Source organism: Balaenoptera acutorostrata, chromosome 3 (assembly GCF_949987535.1).
Source record: "Balaenoptera acutorostrata chromosome 3, mBalAcu1.1, whole genome shotgun sequence".
In the NCBI taxonomy this organism is placed as follows: Eukaryota; Metazoa; Chordata; class Mammalia; order Artiodactyla; family Balaenopteridae; genus Balaenoptera; species Balaenoptera acutorostrata.
Window position 1 is genome coordinate 17,253,955 of NC_080066.1, and position 24,833 is coordinate 17,278,787.

A 24,833-nucleotide genomic window follows, 5' to 3' on the forward strand; every position below is an offset into this window, starting at 1 on the left:
AAGTCCCAGACTGAAAGTCCCCAAAGCATACGTATGAATCACTTGTAAAGAAGAAAAGATATTTTCTTCTCTCAACAGCAATGAAATGCATTCACAACCTCCCCTTGTAATTGCATAAGGTTTCCTGTTTTGCTTTAAAACTCTGCAGATTCTCTTGCTCACTGTGCTGGGATACTTGAAATTTCATTTCATTTTTCTTCCTAACATTATTACCACTGTTTAGAAAGGATGAATGACAACCTCACCAAATGATTAGGACTGGGACTTGAATGATTGCAATTAAAACTGAATGGTACCCAGAACTCTACCAAGACACAGACCAGCACTGAGACGCTCACTGGCAATACCACGCAGGTTCTTTTAAGTCCTTTCCCCCTGGCGACCTTTGTGGAATGCTCTAACAGAGACCCTCAGCGCCTGAGAGAGTTTGGGAGGAGATAGACAACTCTCAGCCTCAGAAGCACAACTGCTCACACCACAGGTATCTGTCAGGAGACCCAGAGGGACTTAACACCTGGGTGTTTATACCTTTCTCAGGGCTGAAGCCATCTCTGCTAATCATGACACTGGCCTCCATCTACCTGCTGTTTTAGTCTCACCTGCTGCATCTACCTCCCTCCAACCGTATCTTCCAGCCACATAAAGTATTTATTCTTCCTAACACAAGATATGCCTTTTCTGTCTTTGTGCCTTCACCTGTAAAGTTTTGTCAACTTAAAGAACTTTTTCCTCTTTTTTTTGACTGCAGATGACTATTTCCTCTTTTTGGTCTGATGGGCAGAATAAGGCACTTCTAACTCCAAGATGTTTAGTGCAAAGCTCAGGTCTCCATCTGTCAATTCATCATATTGTCTTTTTCCTCTACTTCCATCCAGACTTTTATGATTTCTTTTAAGGAATATCTGCTTTTCTATATAGAAAAGTGATAGATGTCTATTGAAAATTCATAAGATGCAGAAGAGATTAAAGGAGAAATTAAAATCTTCATAAGACCACCAATAGGAAATAACGGCTGATAATAGCCTTCCAGAGTTTTATTTCCTTATGCAAAATATATGTAACCATCTTGTGTATATTTTGTTATTGTAAAAATGAGGTCATATTACCTCTATGTTTGATAACCTGCTTTTCATTTAGTTTTATGGATGTATTTCCATGCCAAAAGTATTTTTCTACATCAATTTCAATGGCTGCATGGTATTCTATGGCCTGACTGTAGCGTCATCTATTTAATCAGTCGGCCGCCTGTGAACACTTCTACTCACCTTGATTGACATTCATCCAGTGGACACTTAGTACTGAGTTTCCACTAAGTTCTGTATTAAGTGGTGAGGATACAAAGAGCAGCAATGGGAGACACAAACACAAGATTACAGGATGGGGCAATGCACGGAGGAAGGAGAGGTAGGGGAATTGGACACATCTCACAGCTGACTTTGATGTCTAAGACACCTACTGAAAGATGCACAGTAGGAGCTCACAAGTGGATAAAAAGGGAAAGGATGTTCTAGGGAGAAGGAGGAACAGGAAGGGCAGAGGCAACGGGGAGGAAATGAATGAATGAAATAACATCACTAGACAACCTACCATGTTTCCCTCACCGCTATAGACACTATTTGTCAAGAAATGGATTGATCTCTAAAGAGTGCTGTGTTCTGCTCATTCGGAAGCAAAATAATCAGTTGTCATGAACACCATTCAAAATCTGGCCATCCTTTTGGTGGGTTAGCTTTTTGAATTCTGATAAGCTCTCACCAACCTCACATCCAGTAGACAAGTTTGGCGACCCAAGACAGGCAGCTGGAGAGACAAAGACACAATCCCGAGCAGTTCTACATAATGGCAGCCCTCTGTGTTTTGGAGGGTTCATCATCCTAAACAATATTTCCCTTCTTCTCTTAAAAATTCAGACACACAATAACCGTAATTAAGTAACCTGCTTTCCCTAAATCCAATCAGCTCTGCTCCCATCAGTATTTTCTTATTTTGAAAGAATGTCATTCATTATTTCACAGCTGCTTTATTTTTAATTGGAAGATGGGTGTGATTTCACATCTGAGTTTGATGCACTTTCTGTTTAACATTAAGGGTGATGGTGAGGGGGTGGGAGGATGGGAGGGGGAAGCACAGAGCTGAACGTCAATTGCATTCACTGAAACTGTGGAACGTTTCACTCCATGTGTGTGACAAACATAAACATCTGGTACTTATCTGATGGTCTGTAGGCAATTTGACGGAAGTTTACCAAACTCCTTTTGAGTTCGAGTGGCCACTCTGAGTTAGCTTATCACTGTTAGCAGAAGTGACCCCATACGACATCCTGTTTCCAATATAAATATAAAAGCCTAACACTGCTGGTAGAATGTCTACCTACATCTTATCTTCACTGTGCTCCCCACACAAAGAGAAGACATAGCTAGACATCAGGCACAGAGGAGGAAAGCGGAACTTTCATCCCGGGTGGGGAGAGGCACACCAGTAGAAGAAAACAGCTGTCCTCATCCCCTTCTGGGGGGCAGGGGATGGTGTCCTACAGCTCCTGTGGGGTAAACCGTCCACCTCCAACTCCCTCTTCATTGTAAGATGTCTACAGGTATTAACCCACATGCACTTTATGACCATGGCATTGTCTTAGTAATGACAGGAAACACAATCCCCAGATAAACAGAAGCCAGGAGAGATACACATTTTACTGGGAATCACTTGAGGACAAAGGGCACATTTAAGCATCGTGCAGTAAATCATGAAGCAAACCTCGGCAAACTGCTGGTTAAATACCAGCATGCAGCCTCCCAGCCATGAAAGAGATATCATCGCTTCCTATAATAATACATAACCAGCTATTGGTAACGTCGTAATGTGGAAAGCCTCATTTCTAAAATGAAAAATCTGTCTTGCTCAATAAAATACTGTCCGTTGAGCGACGATTGGCAAGGGAGTGTTTCCCGGCTTTTAACATTCCCAAGACAGGTCAGTACAAGAGCCTGAAAAAATAAAGGACAAAGAACTGGAGTCTGATTAAAAACAGGAAAAATACTTTCTTGGGGGGGAGGTGGAGTGTGTCGGATTCTTTTTAGAGCATCTCTGATGACTCAAAGAGCTGTTTAATTCATCACTAGACACTACAAGCTAAAGAAAATATTTTTAAGCAATTGTCTCATTTCCTTAGATAACACACGTGCTTTCTGATAATGCCTAAGCATCTGAACATCAGTGCTGTTCCAGGATCTGGGGGCTTAATTCACAGCACCTGATCATCATGTTCCTTGACTTAGGATCTTGGACTTTTTATAGTTGCCAGTAGGAATACAACCATTTTATAGTTGGTGACATAATTATCTCTTTATGTATTTTTCATGATTACTGTATTACATAGGAAAAACACTGATGGCTAAAATTACTATTATATATAGAAAATTCATAAGGCAACCCCTATGTGTCAGGCATTTTATTAAGGGCTAAATTTATATACATTATCTCTTCAACTCTTAACAATCATACAAGGAAGGTTTTGTGGACAAAGCAACTGAGGAACAAAGTGATGTGTGAACCTTGCTCAGAGTCACGTAACTCGTCAGTGATTAAGCCAGGACTTACCCCAGATCAGACTGGTGGCCCATGTACACGCCACTACACCCATGCTCTTCCTCAATTCCTATCTTAAAAAGCACAATTATCAAAAGGTAATTTAGAATTTCTTAGTGAACAAAAATTAAATCTTATAGTTATTCTTTCTGGAAATTACATATTTGTATAATTATCGAGAATATGAAACCAGTTATGATTACTTTGACTCCGTTTAACGTTTACATTGACTACTGGAAAGCCAAATTTTGCAAATGACTCATTCATGCTGTTGAAGAACAAGACAGTGGTGACAGATCATTTTTAGCAAAAGATAATGAGAAAACATTTAAATATTCTGGTAAAGAATACAAATAGCCAAGAGCAAGAAAAGTGCAGTGCAGGAAGAACCTCACCAATTTTCTTTTCTCATCTTAATTGCTTGAATTAATTTTTTTTTTCCATAAAGGAAAGCATTTTCCTGGGTAGAAGCAAACTACTGGTTGCAACAAAGCCTGTGCTGATAGTAAAACAATCCCAAGTGAATGAACAGATGAATTTTCCTTTCCGAAGACTTGAGTCAACCAGCTAGAATAACACTAGATAAGGCTGTGCAGCCCAGATGCAGCACAAAGCCTGGCTTCCCTGATGCCACTGTACTTCGCGCAAAAGAACAACAAGGAAAGCACAAGACAAATGAAGTCCTCAAACAAGGGCTGACCTCTGTCTCCTTTGGCTGATAAAGGAGATTATGCTGTGGGGCTCCACTGCCTTTGGATGTTGGCATATCCTTTCATTCTCACATTAATTTTTTTGGCATAAACCAGAAGCAACAAATTAAAGAAGAAATATTTAATTCTGATATGTTCTTGGAACTGGAGTGCCATGTGGTTCTCTCTGAAGAGTAAGATCTCTTGTAGGTGTCAGAACGGGCAAGTGGCATCAGCAGGAGGAAAGGAAACGGACTCCGTACTGCGGGTTAACACCAGCATCTCAACTAGAGACATTTCCAGAAGCCAGCTACCCAAATCACTCCCACGTGGAAACCACGAAGATGGAGCGTGAAGAGGAGGACGCGGCTCTGGGAGGAGAGCGTGGCGGGCCACATCTCCTGAGGGTGTCTGATGCAACATTTCAAAGACCTTTGAGAGCAGGGCAACAGGACTGTGACACCCACCGGCAAATGCTCAGCTTCACTGATGACATCAATTTAAGACAAATATGGGAGGAGTCTTCACATATTCCATGCAAAATCTGAGGGTTTCTTTTTCCCTTCTGTATTTTCTAGCACAGATATAATTGTGTTCAGAGAAAACAAATATTCCATTTGAATTCCTCTCTTACTCAATAAGCCTGTAAAATCTGGACATCAGGACACAGTGTATTCTGATAACAAAGGAGGAGAAAATGAGATCGTATGGGGGTTCCTATAGACTCTGGGATACAAGTAATCAGCATCAAAGACAATTGGAAGCTTCTATGTAGAGTTAAAGAGAAAGGCTGACCGAATGCCTAGGCGTTGGCAAAGATTGTTGTACAATTTTAAGACATACGCCAGCCTGAAAACTCTGTTTTTCCTTAAAATGAAGAAGCTTCATTACTTCAACACCATGTTCACTTGCAGATGGGGACCTCAGAAACTTTAATAGCTCAGTCAGGAGGATGACACTTAGATGGTCCCCTCTTCCAACTTAGATACTTAGGAGTCCTTACTGGGCGGTAAAAGATTCAGGGACTTAATAGTTTTATTAACATTTTTTGAATACTTATTTGTAAGTTACATTAAATTGAAAACCTGAGCCTAATACTTTGATCTGGAAAGAGGATAAGTACTCAGAACACAACAAATGTAATCCCTAGAAACTTGGTTAAGAATTTAACCTACAAGCTCTGTAGTAAAAATCGCATAATGGAAATGTCTCAAGAAAGAAAAATAAATATGCTACAGTTTAAAAAAAATTGTAACCAGCCTCAGATATGCATAAACATGATGTAGATCTAGTCAAATGCCTATAGGACCATTGTACCATGGGCTCTTGCTAGAAGATTCAGTCAGCAAAGGTTTAGCAAGCATCCCTGCATGGAGGACACAGGCTGGCTTAGGCTCTCCTGCTATAACTCTTGGTTCCATCCATTAATTGTTTATTGTAATACTCATGAAAACTAGGGAAGCATTCTCCTAGTTAGAAGGCTTAATGGGTAGGAATTGCTTGGGGTCGGTATGCACGAGCAGGTCAAGTGGAATGGATCCAGTTGACCGCATTGATCAACATCCTGTGAGATCAAGCAGACTGTGTGAACGGATCTCTGCTTCTGATGTCTGTCTCTGCTAAAACAAAGGGGGCGCAGTAATGGAAGAATGACTAAAGGGTGGTCTGGATGACAACCATTTTAAAACGTAATAGAAGAATTTAAGACCTCCGCACATAATTTCAGTAGGGCTGTATTATGCAGATAAAGCATTTATTATTCTTGCTTTTATGATTAAAAACATTTTGGGCAAACTACAAACTGATGCATGCAGCCAGGGTGCATGCCCACACGGATGTGTCTTAAAGCCCAATAATGGTGCTTCACACATTGTAGACGCTTAAACTGAAAGTGTGAAATTAAAGTAAGCCGAAGGACGCCAAGGGTCCAGATAAAACCATTTAATCCATTAAATTCAATAGATATATATGGTATGCCAGGGTCGGGAAGGAAGTAGGCCTATGCAGAAAAAAATGATAATACAAGACTGAAAATAAGAAGTGCCACCATGCCCACAGATGAGGCATTGTGAGGTTCAGAAGACGATTACGTGCACAAGGGGAAAGTTCAGGTCAAGAGGTCATTTGAATCATTCAAACTGGACCTCATAGGATAGGATAAGATTTTGGCTGTGGAAGGGGTCAGGGTTGATGAGTTAAAGGCAGAAGGAACAGGAAAAGAAATCCCAGCCAATTTCCTGCATTTCAAAATATCTGATATGATGAACATTCTCCTTCTGTCTAGTATCTCTTGGCAAAAGTCCTTTAGAGCAGGGAAAAGCGTCCTCCCCACCCCTAGCCCCCAACACACATCCTCCTTTGCAGAGGCTTTCATGGGGTCCACGGGTCCAGGCCAGGAAGTGCTAGGCTGGTGACAGAGAGACCATGCAATCTTATTTGTAATTAAACTTTCAGCTCATGACCATGCACTGCACTGCTGAGCTAATTCTGCTAAAATATGTGCTTTCACTGCCTCTGGGAATCCAAGCATTCCTGGGAATAAGACCTAACCCTCAGTCTGCATGAGCCAGATACCTCTCTCCTGAGTCTCATAGCACACTGTCCAGCCCTACCCTCTGTTTATATCTACGTTTGAAAGAAAACATCTCAATGAAATGGCATCAAAACTGCGTGTTTTCTTGAGGAGTCCACACTACTGTCGAAATCACACCATTTGCTCCTCAAACAATTAAAGAGAGGGCCATGAGTTGAGATCATGAGCTTCCGGTGGTGGCTATTTCCGTGTCTAACATCCCTTGCACTGTGAGGGAAGCTGGTGGCTGGAGATTCTTCTTTTATCACACAAATAAGTGCTAGATACTTGGGTGCAAGAGAGGGAAGGTTACCAGATTCCTGCCCTCTCGTCAGTGAGGGAAAAAGTCGAGTAAACAATAAATCTCAATACAGAGGGAACTGGCTGCATTAAATACCCTCAATGAACTCTAGGACTACAGGAAAAAATATTTGGGTGATGCAGGCAGCACATAGTGGCAAAAAAGCACAGGCCCCAGGAGCACCTCTGTGGCTTTGATATTAAAGAACGACCTGGAATATGTTAAGCAAGTTAATTAGCCATTCCAAGCCGTGGTCTCCTCTTCTCTCCAACACAAATACCAATGCATAGCCCATTTAGTTATTTTTCCTGGTTTTATGAGAGTCATAATGATGCATTGGTACACACATTAACCATAAGAATGTGACCCTAATATTTTTTCCCTTAGTCATTTGGGTAATTGGAGTGTGTGTGTGTGTGTGTGTGTGTGGTTTTGCCTGTAGTAGCTAGATTGTTGTAACTTGTTTGAAAGAGGGACAGAGCCTTCTTTAACTTTAAATTCACCTAGCCTGACCTGCAGCGTCTCATCCTTAGCAAACGCTCAATACACTTTTGCCGAGTTTAAATTCAACGCTGTCAGTTCAGCGTTGCTGGCAAGATCTGAAACTCCTTTTTCCCAGATAAAGCTAGCTACCCATCGTTAAGCCAATGTTAGCATTTGAGCAACAAACTTGTACTCTTAATTGAGGAATATGACTATTCTCACCTTGGTGTTTAAACTGCAAATATTAAAACTACTCAAAATTTCCAGTCCTTTGAAAAGTTCACCACTTACAGGGAAGGTCTGCTGGATGATGAGTTTTGTTGGCCAGGTCCATGCCACGTGAAGGATTCTTTTTTATTTATTTCGCAAAAGACCTCTCACTAACTTACAAAGTGTCCCTCCTCCCAGAAGTTACCCCAAAGGGCAGCAAGGCTTAAATCATTTTTTCGCCATATCTATCATGCTCTCCAACCTCTTCTCAATCTTTTTGTTTTACGGCCAACTTATTTGGGATCATGACGTCCACAGGATATTTATGGATTGGCTGTATCTGGTATCTTAGACTTTTCTCAGACCACTTCTGTATTTTTGAAAAATTAGCGACATCAATATTTCACTGTCTAACTATAGGTCTCCAAGTTTTCACCTAATTAACATATGATCCTCATACGATGTTGGAAATGTAGCTTTGTGTGGCTGGGAAATGAGTGCAGGTTTCAGGCCTACATTGTGATCTTTGTGTTTGTCTCATGGTCTCTGAGAAGCAGCCCAGTAGAAGAAGGAGTGATACTAATTCTGCATTGAGGCCAGGGAACATAACACCTTTCCAAGGTGCAATAACCTCAGTTATGGACACATACATCATTCCATTTATCAGCAGTTTAAAGAGATTTTTAAACCTGAAAGACCAAGAAAATATTAAACAGGTACAGGTAAGGTCTATTTCTGTTTCAAAAGCTGTTGTTCTGTGCTCCCCATAAAGTTTTATTATCTGCAGTATTGGGGAGATTTCTAAATGACTCAAGATCAATGCACATCTGTACTCAGACAGCATCTGTCTATTTCAGCACTAGCAAAATGGCTTGTTTATTATTAGTTTTGCAGTAAGTCACGCCTTTAATTTTTCTCCCTCCTTCTAAAAGCTTGGTTTCAAAAACAAACACAAGGATGAGTTTCTGGAAGCTAAAGACTTGCAGATGGGGGCAATGGTCTAAATCAGGCTCTTGGCCTATAAACTTTGACAGTATCCTTTTACACTGACTTTCCATGTATTTCTCAGGGATCTACGTGGGCCTCTCAGGTTAATGAGAGTTTCATGTGTTGATGGGGAATCTGGATGTGCAGGTGTCCAAGAAAACCCCTCTACTTGGCGTTAAAAATCCTGCAAAGAGCTGACGGGATTACTGAGATTAAAGTCGGTCACCCGCCAAAAGTTATAACAAACGCTGCCCCGGAGACAAGGGAGAAGACGAAGAACAGGCAGCCTAGGTACAGTTGGTTGTCAGAAATTGTGTGTAAACAGTGGGTCTCTGAAGGGATGCCAATCATTCCTGAGAACAGATGAGATGAACTTCACAATTTAATATATTTGGTCAACGGCATTTTCCCTGTTTGGAAGCTTACCATTCAGTCAGGAAGTGTATACTGATTTTTTTTTTGAAGCTGACTTATAAAGGAGGTGGAAAAGCCCTTGAAATAATACATTTTCAAAGACTTACCCTCTAAAAGAATCATCTGTAATTACCATTCATAATGGATGTTCTATAGTTTCGGACTGAGCAGAGGCCAGCCCGTGGCAGGAAAAGAGCTGGAAAGTTGGAAACTGCATGGATGGAGGTGGGTAACCAAGGTGAGGAAGGGGAAACATTTTGTGCTCTGAAGACATACTGTTTTGCCATCCAAATGCAGTCAGGGAACAGAACTGCAAATTCTTTTAATGTTCTGAAAGAAAAAATCTGTCTATAGTAATTTCATGCATTTCAGTCCAGGTCACACAATGGGAAAAATGCATCTGCACGTCTAATTTCAAAGCACAAGAGAACAAGCACAGATGTTCCACGAAACATATCATGCTCTTCCTCCCCTATCCCTGCCCGGAGTCCTTAACATAATGGAAGAAGCTGTGATTCGCATTTATCCACCGGAACCATTCTTAACACGTGGACAGACACGTCTATTTCACCACATCCTTGGAGGTGACACAAGGTGAAATGTTTCCTTGGTGAACATGGCCATGCTGTGGTGTGTGTGGTGTTGGGGGTAGCGGGGTGGGCTTCTTGGAAGAAAAAATAGAGCTAAGGCCCGTATTTGGAAATGTGGAAAAAAGCATTTCTTTACGCTACCTTGCAGGTTTCCAGGACAGTAAAAATCCTATCATTTTGTCACTACACTTTAAGATGCAAAGTCAGGCCTGAGAACACATTACTCTGCGTGGTTTTAATAAAGCTGCTGGTATATAAGAAGAAATGGAATAAATAAGTTTTAAATGGAATTAAAATCTTTTGATAAAAAGATTTTAATTGAGATGAATTTTATATGAGACACATGAATATTCTAAATCTAGACACTTTAAAAAAAGATAGGTAGATAAACAGATGTTCCCATAAACCCTTCTGGAAAACAGCAAAGTTCTTAGACTAAGGGAACTAAATTATTATATTACAGAAGTTGATAAGAGTTCAGTTTCAGCATATTACAGATTGAACCCCAAATTACCTATTCCTGTCTGCTTTTCCTTTTTGTCCTACTCTCCAGAAGAGACAGGAATGTCCAGATGTAGATCATGTAAGATGCCTTCTACATTTGTCTTACTAAATGAGATTCTTTTATTTACGAGTGGTTGATTTAGAGGAAATATGTTAAACGAACAAATGTATTGACTGATTTTTCTTCACATGGTACATGATTGTTAAATAAATGAATTCTTACCATCTTGGTATTAGAGTTTTGTAAATAAAAGTATCCTTACAAACGAATGCAGTATTTGGAAACATAAGTTAAAACTACAGAAATAGGATAATATGTGTGCTACAAAATGTTGCTGGTTGACACCAGCAGTGACTAGTCTGGATTTTCAGAATAATGTTTAAAAAACTAGGCCAGGAAAATTCTGCAAACTCTGTCTTCATTTTTTAAGACTGGGAACTTAAAAAAAAAAAAGTTCTTTTCTCTTTTCCCCATGAACTCTGTGTGCCTCCTGAAATATCAAAAACAATTTGTTCAGTGTTTCATATTTCATTTAATTTGCTAACTTCTTTTATTATCATGAGTATTTCCCACTGGAAATTTTATCTTTAATTTCCGGATCTTCAAACTTAAGGCTCTGTCAAATTTCTTGCACCTGTAGCCATCAGCCTGTGCATCTACCTGGGTCTCGGTCTTTCTCTTCGGAGATGGGGTCTGTCTTTGTCAGCTTTAGCCCTAAGTAAACACATCGAGTCTTAGACGCATGCAGATCACCGTGATGACTTTCTTCTTAAGCTGTATCCCTGGTGCTGCATTTTTCTGCATTAGTATGATGGCCTATAACATGCTCCAAATTGCATGTGGTATTTGTCTTCTTAAGGAAAGAAAAAAGACCGAGTATTGGCCAGACATTAAGGTGTGAACAGCCTGGAATGGTGGGTAAGCCTTTGCCTTTCAGATACTTCCGTCAAAGATTAGAGAGACATGAAAGATGAACTGCCCAGACTTCATCTTATCTCCCCTAGTGAGCTGCACTTCCCCCTGAACTAGCACAAAAGAATCAAGCAAAACAGCCCCACTAGTGAGGTTTCTATGTGGAATCCTCAGATAAGCTTCAGGGTGAAGCCAACCTAAACAATTATTTGATCTAAGGAAAGAAAATCTTTTTAATTAAAAAAAAAATTTTTTTTTGCTACGTGTTGCCTGATATGATTATCAGTACTATTTAAAACGAATTCGAGCTATGCTTCATATATTTATATTTTCTTTTAAGCAAGCCCATGGTACCAGCTGATAGAGTAAATTTATTTTTAATAGAATCACAGAATCTTAAATGCTTGAAAGGATTTCAGAAGCTGTCAGGTCCAATCACCCATCCCCTGAAGAATTCTATCTATTGCTGTCTCAGGCTTGCTAGACGAATAAAGAAGCTTATTTATTTTTCTGTTAAATCCAGAAAATGTAGTTAGAAGTTTAAAGCACTGGGATTGTAAGAAAAATAAAACTTTGGTAAAATTAAGACTTCATTCTTCTGAAGGAAGGCAATTAAAGGAAGGCCATGAATGTGTTTTTAACCCGTGGAGGCAAAAAGAGCTGAAAAAAAAATGTACAAGTCACTTGTACAAGTTCATATGTGATTATTCTAATTGCACATTAGTCATAACATGTGCAATTAGTCTCAACTGCTTACTCTGTTCGATAGTTGGAAATATAAAAGCGTAATGCATTTTATTACTATTGGGATTTATAGAGCATTTTAAATTTAATCTACTTTCCTCTCTTTATTTGAACGTAGAATTGAATGAAATGTGAAGGCTGGGGGCTTGCAGTGCAGAAAGGAAATACGTATGCGTGTTTGTGTGTGTCTCTGTTTCAGGTCAGCATCCAAAATTGCTATTTTGATGTGGATCAAAATTGCCATTTGGATGTGGAGCTTTCAAATGGTGCATTAAATGAGAAATATATGAGGGCACAGAATACCCATTCGCATCCTGGCTTTGGAATTTCCAGGGTGGGCCTTTTGCACCTTTGGAGAAGTTTGCTGTAGAGGTGCTCGAAAAGTTTCCAACTGTGGGTTCTGCCACTTCTGAAGAATACACATTGTTTTGCTCTTGGGCTTTCAAATTCTGATATGAAAGTTAGCTAAAGCTTAGGAGTCTGTGTGCTACATTACATGCTGCATAAACGTAGCCATCACTCTTAGACGTGAACATTAACGCGCTCTGTAAAACGTAGTTATTACCGCCAGGGCAGAAATCAACAAACCCCACCAAAGGCATTTCTTAAAACTGCTATCATAAAGTCTGTGCATGTTATGGATTTCGTTAACATTTTACTCCCCAAGGATTCCCAATTGTATAATAACAGAAGTTCTTTAAATTTTAAATACCACAGACAGGAACAGCCTTTCACCTAAAACAGATGTGAAACCATCAACCTTGCCTTCCTATTGGTCCACAGATATGAAACTGGATGGTAATTGATGGCTTTTAATGTGTTGTTGTTTAGGTTACAGAATTGGAAACTTAATAGTATGTTTCCCATGAAAAGATAAGTTAATAAAGCAATAGACAGGTTTTCAAACACAGTTCCTTACTCTTGATTACATTTGAAGTTCAAAAAAAAAAAAAAAAAAGAATTGTTTATTTACATACTGCAGAAAAACTAAAACAGGTAAGTCAAGGTCAGGGACACACAACATCCAGTCGTGGAAGGGCTCATTTCAGTCTTATTTTTCCTAAATCTTGTCAGTGATGACTGGTGATTTTATCCTTGTGTTTCCTTTTCTTAATCCCATTCTTATCAGTGCATTTTGAGACCCAATCGTGCAGTACTCTAAAATAACATCTGTATTTATTTAGCTAAAAACAGTCCACTTTTAAAAGCTAAAAATAGTGACGCTTAAGATAAATAAGCAGGCAGGTTTATGATGCTGTTTTCCTGCATAAGGTAAACAGATCCATCTGTATTTTTGGAAAACAAAAGAACTACGATTCTGTTCAAATATCTACAATAAGCGGTTGAAAAGTGACAACAACCAGCCAAGCAACCAGCTACTTTTTCTTTCAAAATTCTGATCAGTCTGATTATTTTAAAAATGACTTGATTAGGATTTTGCGCATCTTCTACACCAGTGGTTTACAACTGGGGATGATTTTGCCCCCAAACAGGACATTTGGAGACGTTATTTTTGGTTGTCATGATTGAGGGTGTGTGTGTGTGTGTGTGTGTGTATGTATGTTACTGGCTTCTAGTAGCTGGAGGTCAAGAATGCTGCTAAACATCCTACAACACACAAGACAGCCCCACAACAAAGAATTATCCAATCTAAAATGTCAGGAGTGTCCAGACGCAGAACCCCTGCTCCAGACAAAGTCCAATCTTTTGTTTAAATTAAAGCTTCTGCAGTGACTGTTCAATTTACTAGACATCATTTACCAATCAGCAGCTAAGCAGGATATACTGGGATTTAAACGTGCCTGCTTGGTCTTCAGACACAATCTTCAGAGAGGATCCCAACTCACGTCCTCATACTGTTACAACTGAGTGGGAGCAAAGAAGTGGTGGCCAGGATACTGAGATTCCAGCCCAAGTCTGTCAGTAACTTGCCCTGTGGTCTTGCAAATAACTTAATCCCTCTGAACACATGAACAATAAGGAATTTAGACAAAAGGATGTTTGTACCTATGTTTAATCTTACTCTTAAAGTCAAGATATTCTGGAAAGAAATATAAAAACCTCTCCTCTAGAATTTAACTATGAATGTTGGTTCCAAATAGACACTGCCATAAAACAATTAGAAACCAAAACAGCAAGCAAAAAGAAATGTTCATGCTCTACAAACTAACTTATTTTAAGTGTAATTCTACCCAAACAGTTGTCGTTCTTTCAACACTCTCTTCCCAGTGATGCTTCATCATAAAAATCAAAGAGGCTTCTTTAAATGTCATACATTTTCTTTAAAGTGTGTTGACATGAAATACTAACTAGTAAAATCCTTAGACTGATTTTTAAAATTGAATTAAGTGGTCAACTTGACCAAAATGGTTAAAATCATCTTGCTATGTTCTATCTGACAAAACAACAGCTAAAAATGTCTAAATAATTATGTCACATGTGCCTTCTGTTTCCCCCAATCATATCTTCCTTCAAAAACAACAAAAAGCTCTGAATTTCATCTGTCCCTATAAACACATATTTCCTTCAAATGACTTCCTATAATGTGAAACACCAAGGTACCAGAGAAAGAATTAGGAAAAGTTCCTCAGGAGACAGTAACTTTTGGAATATGGGCTTCCTGGGTGGAAACCTAGTTAGAGATAACAGGCCTGTGATACATGAAGGGTCAGAGGTAAAGCATTTATTTTGTGCATGAAGTATAAGTCAATGCAGAACTAGGGTAAGATAACCAAAGTCTCACCTGGGCTACTTTTTTATTTTTTTTTAAATTTTTTTTTAATTTTTATTTATTATTTATTTATTATGTTTATTTTTGGCTGTGTTGGGTCTTCGTTTCTGTGTGAGGGCTTTCTCCAGTTGCGGCGAGTGGGGGCCACTCTTCATCACGGTGCGCGGGACTGTCACTATCGCGGCCTCTCTTGTTGCGGAGCAGAGGCTCCAGATGCTCAGGCTCAGTCGTTGTGGCTCACGGGCCCAGTTGCTCTGCGGCATGTGGGATCTTCTCAGACCAGGGCTCGAACCCGTGTCCCCTGCATTGGCAGGCAGATTCTCAACCACTGCGCCACCAGGGAAGCCCAGGGCTACTTTTTTAAAAAGCAAATTGTCGGGACTTCCCTGGTGGCGCAGTGGTTGGGAATCTGCCTGCCATTGCAGGGGACACGGGTTCGAGCCCTGGTCCAGGAAGATCCCACATGTCACGGAGCAACTAAGCCCGTATGCCACAACTACTGAGCCTGCGCTCTAGAGCCCGTGTGCCACAACTACTGAGCCCGTGTGCCACAACTACTGAAGCCGGCGCACCTAAAGCCCGTGCTCCACAACAAGAGAAGCCACTGCAATGAGAAGCCCGTGCACCGCAATGAAGAGTAGCCCCCACTCGCCGCAACTAGAGAAAGCCCGCGTGCAGCAACGAAGACCCAACGCAGCCAAAAATAAATAAATAATAAAATTTTTTAAAAAAGCAAATTGTCTCCCTTCCAGATCAATGTTTCAGCTAAAATAGCAAGTTAATATTAATTGCAAAACATACACAGAGCACACCTGGAGAATAAACATTCAGTTGAACAGCTATATTTTCCCTAAATTTGCCAACATTATATTTTACATGCATCATTCCACATTTGGGTAACCCAGTGAGCTATTTTCGTCAGTTCTCTAGTCACACATTTATAAAGCATTTTATTGCAATTTCAGCAATTTACTAATGATCTGAATGAGAAAATGCCCCCCGATCCTCGAAGTGTCTGGTCTGTAAGCACAGAGTGTTTACAGTCAGGATAACTTGCCTCCATACATGTTCTGGATTAGTTCAATTCAGCAGATAGAACCGATTTTGAACACAGATTATAAACCTACTAGAAACTAGCAACTGTATGAAAAATCACAAACTATTTCATAGGAGATCCCTGTTCCACACTCAACACGTTCACAGAAGAGAATGAAAGATGTGTCCAAGAGAGCTGAGAAGAAAATGAAATATGAAATTTGTGAAAATAAATGACATTTAAGAGTTTTAAGATAAATTACTTCAGCTGCTACTTTCAATTTGGGGAAACCCTCACTTTGAAGAAAAAAAGAAGGGTTTCAGATAACAAATTCTTCTAATCGAGTAAGAAACACTCACTTCTCCCACCTAAAATGCGATAAAAATGTGTAACAATACTGTGTGTCAGAGGGAACATTTCCAATAATTCATGAGTTATTTCATCCCATTTGGCACGCAAAGGATGTCCAGCTAGCCCCTTCTTAGCTCTTGAAATCAGGTCCATGCCTTTACATGATCTTTTGTCTCCATTCTCAGCAAGCTGCAGGTGAGATTCGGAGGTTGCTGGTAGCAACAACTCACACCCCTGGGTGGATGTGGAGGCACCTGTGGGTAGTAAACCTTGAAGGACCCCCTGGACTACAGCGAAGACCTTGGGGCTGGGGGCTGGGGGCTGGGAACCTGGCGAGAGGAAGGACAGTTTCCTCTGTGACTCATGAGGTCTTAACCTCACCAGGATTTTCGCTTTGCCCAGTTTAGCTGGCATGAGAGTATCTGCACGGCTTACTGCATTTGACAGAGCAGGAGGTGAAAAACTCACAATTCCAACGGCCAAAGAGCTCTGCAAAGGCCAGCTGCACCAGGGCCTGGTTCAGATCTGACCCTGTGAGGCTGACTGTCCCCACAAGTTGCAGCTTTTCCCCAAATCAGGACTTGATGAACTATTTAACCTCTCTGGGCTTCAGCCTTCTCATAGGAAGATGCAGATAAAGAACCTCTGGTCCACTTAACCTACACTCTAAGACTAAAGTGGGATGCGTATGAAAAGGGGCTTTTATAAAGGGAAAATGCTATAGAAACACAAGGTTTTGTTGTTAGAACATGTCTTAAAATGAATTTTAAAATCCTTAAAGCAACCCAGGGCCGCTTGGATTTGAACAGTTTGAATGAGGGCACCTACTTTCTTCGACCCTGCAGCTGTGGCTGTGAGTAAGTGAACCCTGAGAGAGAGAGAGAAAGTGTGTGTGTGTGTGTGTGTGTGTGTGTGTGTGTGGGCGTGTTTTGACTCAGTGCAGCCCAACTCCTTACACCAAGGCCTTTGGTTACTGGTGTCTGCTTTCAAAGTTCCTTCAGTTAGGAAATGTGGAATATTATCAAAGGGAAATGCATGTGAAGCAAAAGGAAAACACTGAAACAAGCCTAGGCAGAAGGTTAGCGTGAGCTCCTCTCTTCTGGAACTTTCCTTCTCCTCATCCCTCAGAATGAACATTTCTACCAGAAAATGCAGTGAACAGAGAAGGGGCTTGCTGATGTATTCTTACAGCTACAGAGGGTCTTCTTGGAGATTACTCTCTTCTGTGGGATTAATCCATCACAGGGCTGATGGACCAAACCAAACAGGATGTGGTTTAGAAGCCAACTGCTTCCTGCTCCTCTGGAATAAGAGAAGGCATGAATAATCTAGCACCAATCTTTAATTTTTCCCACAAAAGACAATGCTACCAAATTTGGAGATGAGCAGAGTTTCAGCCTGAGTTGGTTTGTCAAGTAATTCTGTTTCTAAAGTCACTGGAGGGTGTAGTAATCGATTAGTCCCTAGTGCCATTTTTATTTCTTTGGATCAACAAAGTTCATATCCCAACCAGGCATTATGTCTCTTGACTTTTTTTTTTCTCTTGTCTCCTGGCATTTTAATCAGGGCAAAGTCACAGTTGTTTTCAGGAAAGCACTCCCAAGAGCTTTAATTAAAGCTAGAAGGATAAATCTGTTTATAGTGCAGTGAACACTATCATTAATAAAACATTGAAATAATTAACGAATTAAATTCTGCTTTGTGTGTGAATGGCTACACCAGGATTTAGGAGAACATGTTTTCTCATCAGACACATTCTACACCCTTAGTTTGCAGATCTGAAAAGAAAAATCCGAGCCTGCTTTTTTCTGAGATCCACAGTCTCGTAGACTGCCAGAGCTTGAATGGAGAAGGCTACGTTACCTTTATTTTATAGGAAAAGAAATTCAGTGTCAATGAGGTTAATGGCTTGGGCTCTAATAATGTGCTTGAAAATTAAGAATTTTTATAGCGCCACCGATACACTGAGTCTTTCCTTAGAATCCTTGATTATCTAACCAGAAACAAAAAGAAGATAAAGATGAAATGAGTAATAAGATCAGCAGTTCTAGGACACGGACCAGAATGGCATACTCTGAAAAACACGGGCAAATCTCACAGGGTGATTAACTCTGCAATTGACAAGTAGGAGGTTTTCGCTTCTCAGGATATGAAGTGACCTTTGGAGCAGGATGTGACCACGTGGAAATGTCCAAGCCGGGACTTCCCTTCATGCTCCTCCTCACTAAAGGGCTTCTTGCCCTGGTTCTTAAGCTTTTTGCCAGACAACAGATCCCACAGGAAGCACCAAGGAGGACATCCACACCGGCGGTTAACGATGCATTGTTTTTTTATGTCACTCGGTAATTTCCTAGAGAAAACAATTGAACCAAAGACTGTTCCTGTCTTGAGGGAGAGTCAGTTTCCAGGGCTGCCTTATTAATTTAACACATGCAAGTGTTTGTCCTTGTTGCTACAGCACCATGTTTTGTGGGATATATTTCGTGCAAAATGTGACACAGCCGAAAAAGAAAACAAATGCCATCCTCATTCTGATGTGCGTACAAATAGGACTGTCAAGTACAAATGGTCCTGTGATGGGAGGTATGTACCTCCTGCCCTCAGCCTCCCTTATGCTGTGCTGGTGGGTTAATTTATAAAACATCTATCCAATGAAAACAAGCCCGCCCCTTCCAAGGAGTTTCAGAAAAGCTGGAAACACATGATATTATTCGTAATTAGGTGATGGGTGGATGTTAGGACCTCCCACCAAGTACACACGCAACTAGCGTGGAAATGAGCCCGCTGAGCTCCCGCAGAAGAAGAAGATCATTTTCCCTCAAGGTGAACTGATGCTGAGCTCCTCTGACGTTCACCTCCCGGAGGGGCTGAGGAGCCAGGGCTCCGCATTCTTGGTTTAGAATCGGGAAGCCCCCGCTCATCCTGGTGTGAGGCTTCTCAGCACGAGGAAAAGTATAAAGGGTTGGGGACGGATGCTTCACAAGATACACCTGAATATATAGGAATTAGTGATAAAGATAAAGCACATGGAAGAGTAAAGAAGCAGGTGTTGGAGTCCAGCAGACCTTGCTTCCAAGCCCGTGACCTTGGGCATTTACTCATCTCTCCGAACCTCAGGGTCCTCATTTTAAAAATAAGGATAAGTGAACCTCTGGCACAGGACCGCTCTGAGGACTGAATAAACATGAGGCAAGCACTCAGCAGAAGTTGGGGCACATAGGAAATACTCGATACATGGCGACTATCCCATGAATGGCACACGTGTCATTTGTGCTGTCACCAAATATATCTAGCTGTCCTCCCTCCAGCACGTGTGGAATTGCTGCCCCTTGGAAGTTAAGCGTGGCCGGCCGTGGGATGTGCTTTGGCAATGAACTTCGTGTCGTGCTCCTCAACGGAGCCTCATGAGTCAGCGTGCTTGGCCACACTCCCTTCCTCCCTCTGCCTTGGTGACAGGTTTCGGATGACGGCCGCTCCCTCCAACTAGGTCCTGGTGTGAGAAGATGTGGGGCAGACCCCCTGCCAGCCAGAGATGGGGGTGGCATGAGCAAAAAGGAAACCTTCTTGTCTGGGGGGTTTGGGTTACTTAGCTTATCCCGACCATACTTTGATAGAAAGAGTTGGACCATTTGAGATTTTTCTTCTGGGGCCACCTCAAATGGTGCCCAACTCCTGAGAGCAATGTAAACCCTGTCCCAATGACAATTGCTTTGTGAGAGCCCGTTCTGTCTCCACGCATCTACTGACACAGAATTCCTTGCCCAGAAGAATTGCTACCGTTGCATTTTCAGAACTCTTGCAAGACTGACATCCCTAAATTATTGAGTGTTCTCCACCCTGCCGAGAATACAACTACATTACCATGCAAACATGCTTAGCACTGCAAAACGTAAGCTTCTCTCCAGAGGCACGTCTGTCAATCACACGGAACTGCTGGTTGGTGTGGGGATGTGGAAAAACAAGTCTCCAAGAGCTATTCTGACGTAGGCAAGTTCATTTCATTTCTGACTTAATCTAGAGCTGGATTCAGCAATCCCACCCGAGGTAAAAGCCTCTTCTTTTCTCACCCTCTACACATTTCTCAGTGTTATCATTTCGAGGTTAGTGTGAGTTCAGCCTTCTGAAATAGGCCATTTCACTTTAAGTGTATGTTAAACTAATATTGACCTTTCCAAAGTAAAACAAAATCTGGTATTTGTGCTCAACAGACTGAAACAGCCATAGATGTAGAAAGTAGGGGATTAATCATCCTGGTATACTTTCTTGCTTAGAAACTCTCCCTGGGAATTAGTCATTTTTATATATCTCGCAATTAGTGCAGGACAGGCCCTGCCTACTCTCTTGAAAAGGAAATCTGGATCCTTCAGCAAATAACATTGGATAATTTGCCCACCGTTTAACCCACACAGCCAGATATGATGTTTCATTTGACAGTGGGTGAAAAAGTCAAGAACATGAACATCAGGCCTTGGGTGGGAGTATCCAGACATCAAGGCTGGGCAAGTTTAGGCTTTGGGAGTGGTGCCAGGGACGAGCTGGAGATGAGTCCGGGTGGAGGTGCAGAGGAGGGGAGCCTGTGGGGAGTGGAAGGGTGAAGGCAGGGAGGGGAATACTAGAGCCAAGTGGGGAAAGCAGAACCGACATCACTATTAAGGACAGAGACGTGTACATTTCATATGTCTGTGCCTGTACGTAATCCACAGAGACCAATGCCTTCAGCTAAACCACTTCTTGGGCACGTGCTGCTTGGACCAGTGTGGGAAAGTAAACCTCAACCCCGTTCTGTTCTTCTCCTACCCTGAGCAAACAAACAAACAAAACACCTTACAAAACAATGACTTCAGGCACACCTCCAATTACAGGTAATATATTTCATTAAGGAAATAAAAATCTGTTGAAGTAGGAAGCACATCCATAGAAAATGTATGGCTGCTGTGGAAAAAAAACCTCGGATCTTTTAGTTGGTACCCAAGTGAGACACCTGTGCTCAGATTCTGTAAGAGTCATATGTAAGTATTTGAGAAGATAAGGGGTTTTCAGGGATGTCATCTGGGCCTGCTCTTCTCTGATCCTGTGAATTCTGCAAAGTGATTACACTCGGCGGTGGTCCCTGTCCTTCTCGTTGGAAGGCATTAGTCATGGTGTTGCTTTTTTTCAACAACTGTTTTAGATGACCCACATCTGCCACGCTGAGTGTGCCAAGTATAAGCCACATACCTGGATCCACTCTTTGTAGGAATCCTCTCCAGGGGTCCACCCATTCTCAGGATAGTGGAGGCGGGAGCGTTCGGCAGACCAGTTGGTGCTGTACTGGGAAGAAGCTGTGATCTGGTCAGAGTGAATCTCTCCGGATTCCATGCCCAGAGCTTCCATACACTTGAAGTCTGAAGGGGAAAAAAAAATGGCCCTAAGTCATCAAAACGAAGGGGACCTAGGATGCATATTTCCTTTTTTGATCTGGAAAACTATAACGGTCTTTTCGATGTTCACACAGTCTTACAAAAGATGACAATTAGATTGTAGCACCAAGGGACTTATTGGATTGTAGCACCGATCCGTGCATTTTCATGGCAAGAATTCTGAAAAGCAAGGCTATGAAGATCTCACAGTTGATTATTTTTCCAACAGGGCTTAGGTTGATATAAACACTATAAATACTATTAGAAAGTTTTTAGGAAATGATGGAAATTCGGATTAATTTTCAAAGTTGAATGTATGCGGATATGTCATATGCATACACATCAAGAGTTACATTTAAATAAAATTTTACTATTTCCTCTAAGATCTAATAAAAGTGAAAAAGACTCTGTCCATTTATAGCCCATATTTGGTAGGCTAAGTAGACTTTAACTCTCCATCTTTCAGAGTCCTTGCAATTGGCACCCAGGCCTCCCCTTTGTTATGCCCCTGCCCTGGACTGGCCATGGTTATTAACACCATCGGTTTATTTTATTAAAACACAACAGTATCCATCAGGGTAAAGTGCAGTATCATAGGGTCCCAAAAAGCACCACAGTTTTACAGCATAAATAGTAATATTCACAACGATGACCATGAATCATGGAAACATGGATTCCATTAGGCCTCATATACTCAGCAAACAATGAAGTATGAACTATGATACTGGGAAGTGAATAATCAATTTTAGGAAAATGTAAAGTACCAAAGTGCAAAAAAAACTTTAGCGATTAAAAAGAAGATTCTCAACCATCCAGAAAAACATCAACTAACCAAATTTCCACATTTTCTGAATTTTCTATCATAATTAATAAGGTTTTATGGCATAAAAGGTTTTCTTTCACTGGTTTTCTACTTTTAAGCTTAGGTTTGTTATTTGGAATATAAAATGGCACAAAAATACATGAGTGGATTAACCAAATAAATTCAGTAAAAATAAGATTTTGAAGTTTAATCGGCCTTTTTGTTTTCCAGTAAGATCTGGGAGAAAAGATACAAGCATATCTGTAGAACAGGTCTCCTAACTCCCCTGCCTTTTCCCCGTGCTACGTTACAACCTGGCAGCTAAAACTGATGAAACACAAATTATTCATTGTTTTTTCAGGTTTTTTTCCCTCGGGCTCTTAAAAGAGCTGGAGACCACATCAACATAGTCGTGTATTTTAAGAAGATACAAAAAACATATTACTTATTTTTCTTTTATGGAAAGTTATAGCAGAAGTTAAAAGATGCTTCTTTTACATGAATATCCACTTTCACTCACATAAGAAAAACAAAAACAGCTTCCACTAGGGTCTCCCCAAATCAAACCATCACACACCATCCATCCTACCTGCCTGCCTGTCGATGAACTCCGCTGATGCTGATTGGTTCTTCTCATCCAGGATCGATGCCTGTCCTTTCCTGGCTCTCAGCCCAATACACACTGGAGGGTACCAGGTAGGTGGTCTGGCCATATTTCATTGTTTCAAGGCACAGTTTTGCCGTTTCCCACTTTTTCTCCCATAATTTCAGAGGCTTACATGCAGCCTGCTCACACATAGTTTTAAGAAAGCACCCCAAAGGGTTCTTCCTATTGATATCCATATAAACCATTTAAAAGAGAAAAAGAAACACTTGGCACTCCAACTCACAAAACACATCTGTAGTGTTCACAGGGCCGCAGGTGTGTGAGGAATAACAGTGACTATTTACCGCAGGGCTTTGCAAAAGGCATAAATACTGACCTTCTGAAACGCTGCTTTGCAAGACACTATAGTTTGCCGAGAAGCCTTCTTTGGCTATGGCGCTGTCCGTGTAGAAAACCATGGACAGAATGCCGGATGAGGAGCGGATTCGACCTGGTGTTTTCTGCCCACAGTAACGCCCAATGTGGGGACCAACTGCAGAGGGAGAAATGCAGAGATCGTGAAAATACCTTTCCTTCTGCAGCAGATGCCAGCAGAACCATTTGTGAACATGGGTCCCAGTGGAACCTGGAAGTGTTTTCTTACCCCAAGCAAGTCTTCACTAGCTAATTGTTTTGCAGTGAACATATTGGATCGGGTTTGCGGAGGGGATTTTCAAGTGTGCTCTGAAGGGCGATATCAGGCATAACCACATTCCCCAGTGAGCAGGGCTGTTTTCAGGAACAAAATCGAAATGCTTGCTTCGATTGCAAAGGAGATTTGGGCTGTCAAGTGCACCCTGGCATTCATCTCCAGGACCGCACGGTGCACACGGTCCAGCGCCCAGGAACTCTAGCCAGCTTGTGATCACCCACGGGGGGCTGTTGGAGTCACCTGTCCTCAATGCCCCCGCCCTAGGAGGGGATCCTGGGGAATGTTCTGGAAACCAGTCCTGGCACCAGAGCAGTACCAAGGTCTGACCCAGCCCTGGGCGACCCCCACTCCCTTCCTCTTTCCATCTTTCAGTCCTGGAGCCTCGTTATGATGAACATCACAGACTTAGACAAAGGACAGTAGATTATGTCCTAATCAGGGCTGTATCTGAAGACTAATTCATAATTGTAACAATTAAAAAATTTAGAAATTATAGATACCAATAATTTACACATAATAGCAAATTGTAATCAAAACAAAAGAAAATGTGTCTTTCTGACTTTTGTCTCAGTTTTTTATCTCCCAAACCTTAGAGAGGTGACTGCATTGCCCTTGTGCCCAGTGACGAAGAGATGACGGAAAGCAGCCATTTGACTGCACACCAGGAAACAGGTAGTAACTGAGGCAGAAAAAGATTGGGGGCACTGACTGATTGGCGATCAAGTTGTTACTTGGCTTATACTGGCCATCCCTTTGTTGAAGTGCTTTTAGACCAACCGTGGCAATTAGCAACTGTAAGTTGCCTTCTAGACAGTGTGGAAGCCCCCTGGGCTTGGAAAATCTTTCCATTTCCCTGTCCAGATCAGCAGCAAGACAAAAAAAAAAAAAAAATCCCCTTTTCTCTAGATTTTTTTTTTATTACACATATGGTAAAAACATACCAGATGGTTTGGGCTTTGAAGGACAATCTGGTGTGGACCATTTTCCCCTCCAAGAAATCCGTGGTTCTATGCATTTCAACTAAGAGTTATTGCTTTGTTCAAGGAGGCACAGTAGGTGGACCTTTCTCTGGAGGGATGGGCCTTCAGCAGGGAGGTGGGGTTCCCAGGCCGGTGTGTGCCGCTTGGATGCAGAAGGCGGCTGGTGAGAGCTGGGCGATGCTTCACGTGTGATCGAGAAAGTGAACCCCACGCGAACTGGCCTCCCTGGAGCCCCACATGCTAG

The 24,833-nt window shown here is 41.4% G+C and overlaps 1 protein-coding gene across 8 annotated transcripts in view; it reads right to left on the reverse strand.

Moving 5' to 3' along the window:
- The window catches only part of NRP1 (neuropilin 1), a 138,605-nt gene that overhangs the window by 46,691 nt on the left and 67,081 nt on the right, over positions 1 to 24,833 (reverse strand). For all 8 annotated transcript variants that reach the window (XM_057541938.1, XM_057541941.1, XM_057541937.1 and 5 more), the window contains 2 exons: positions 23,295 to 23,450; positions 21,328 to 21,494 (listed from right to left, as the gene is read on the reverse strand). In XM_057541938.1, the coding sequence (XP_057397921.1) occupies positions 21,328 to 21,494; positions 23,295 to 23,450 (323 nt within the window). The remainder of the gene's footprint in view (positions 1 to 21,327; positions 21,495 to 23,294; positions 23,451 to 24,833) is intronic.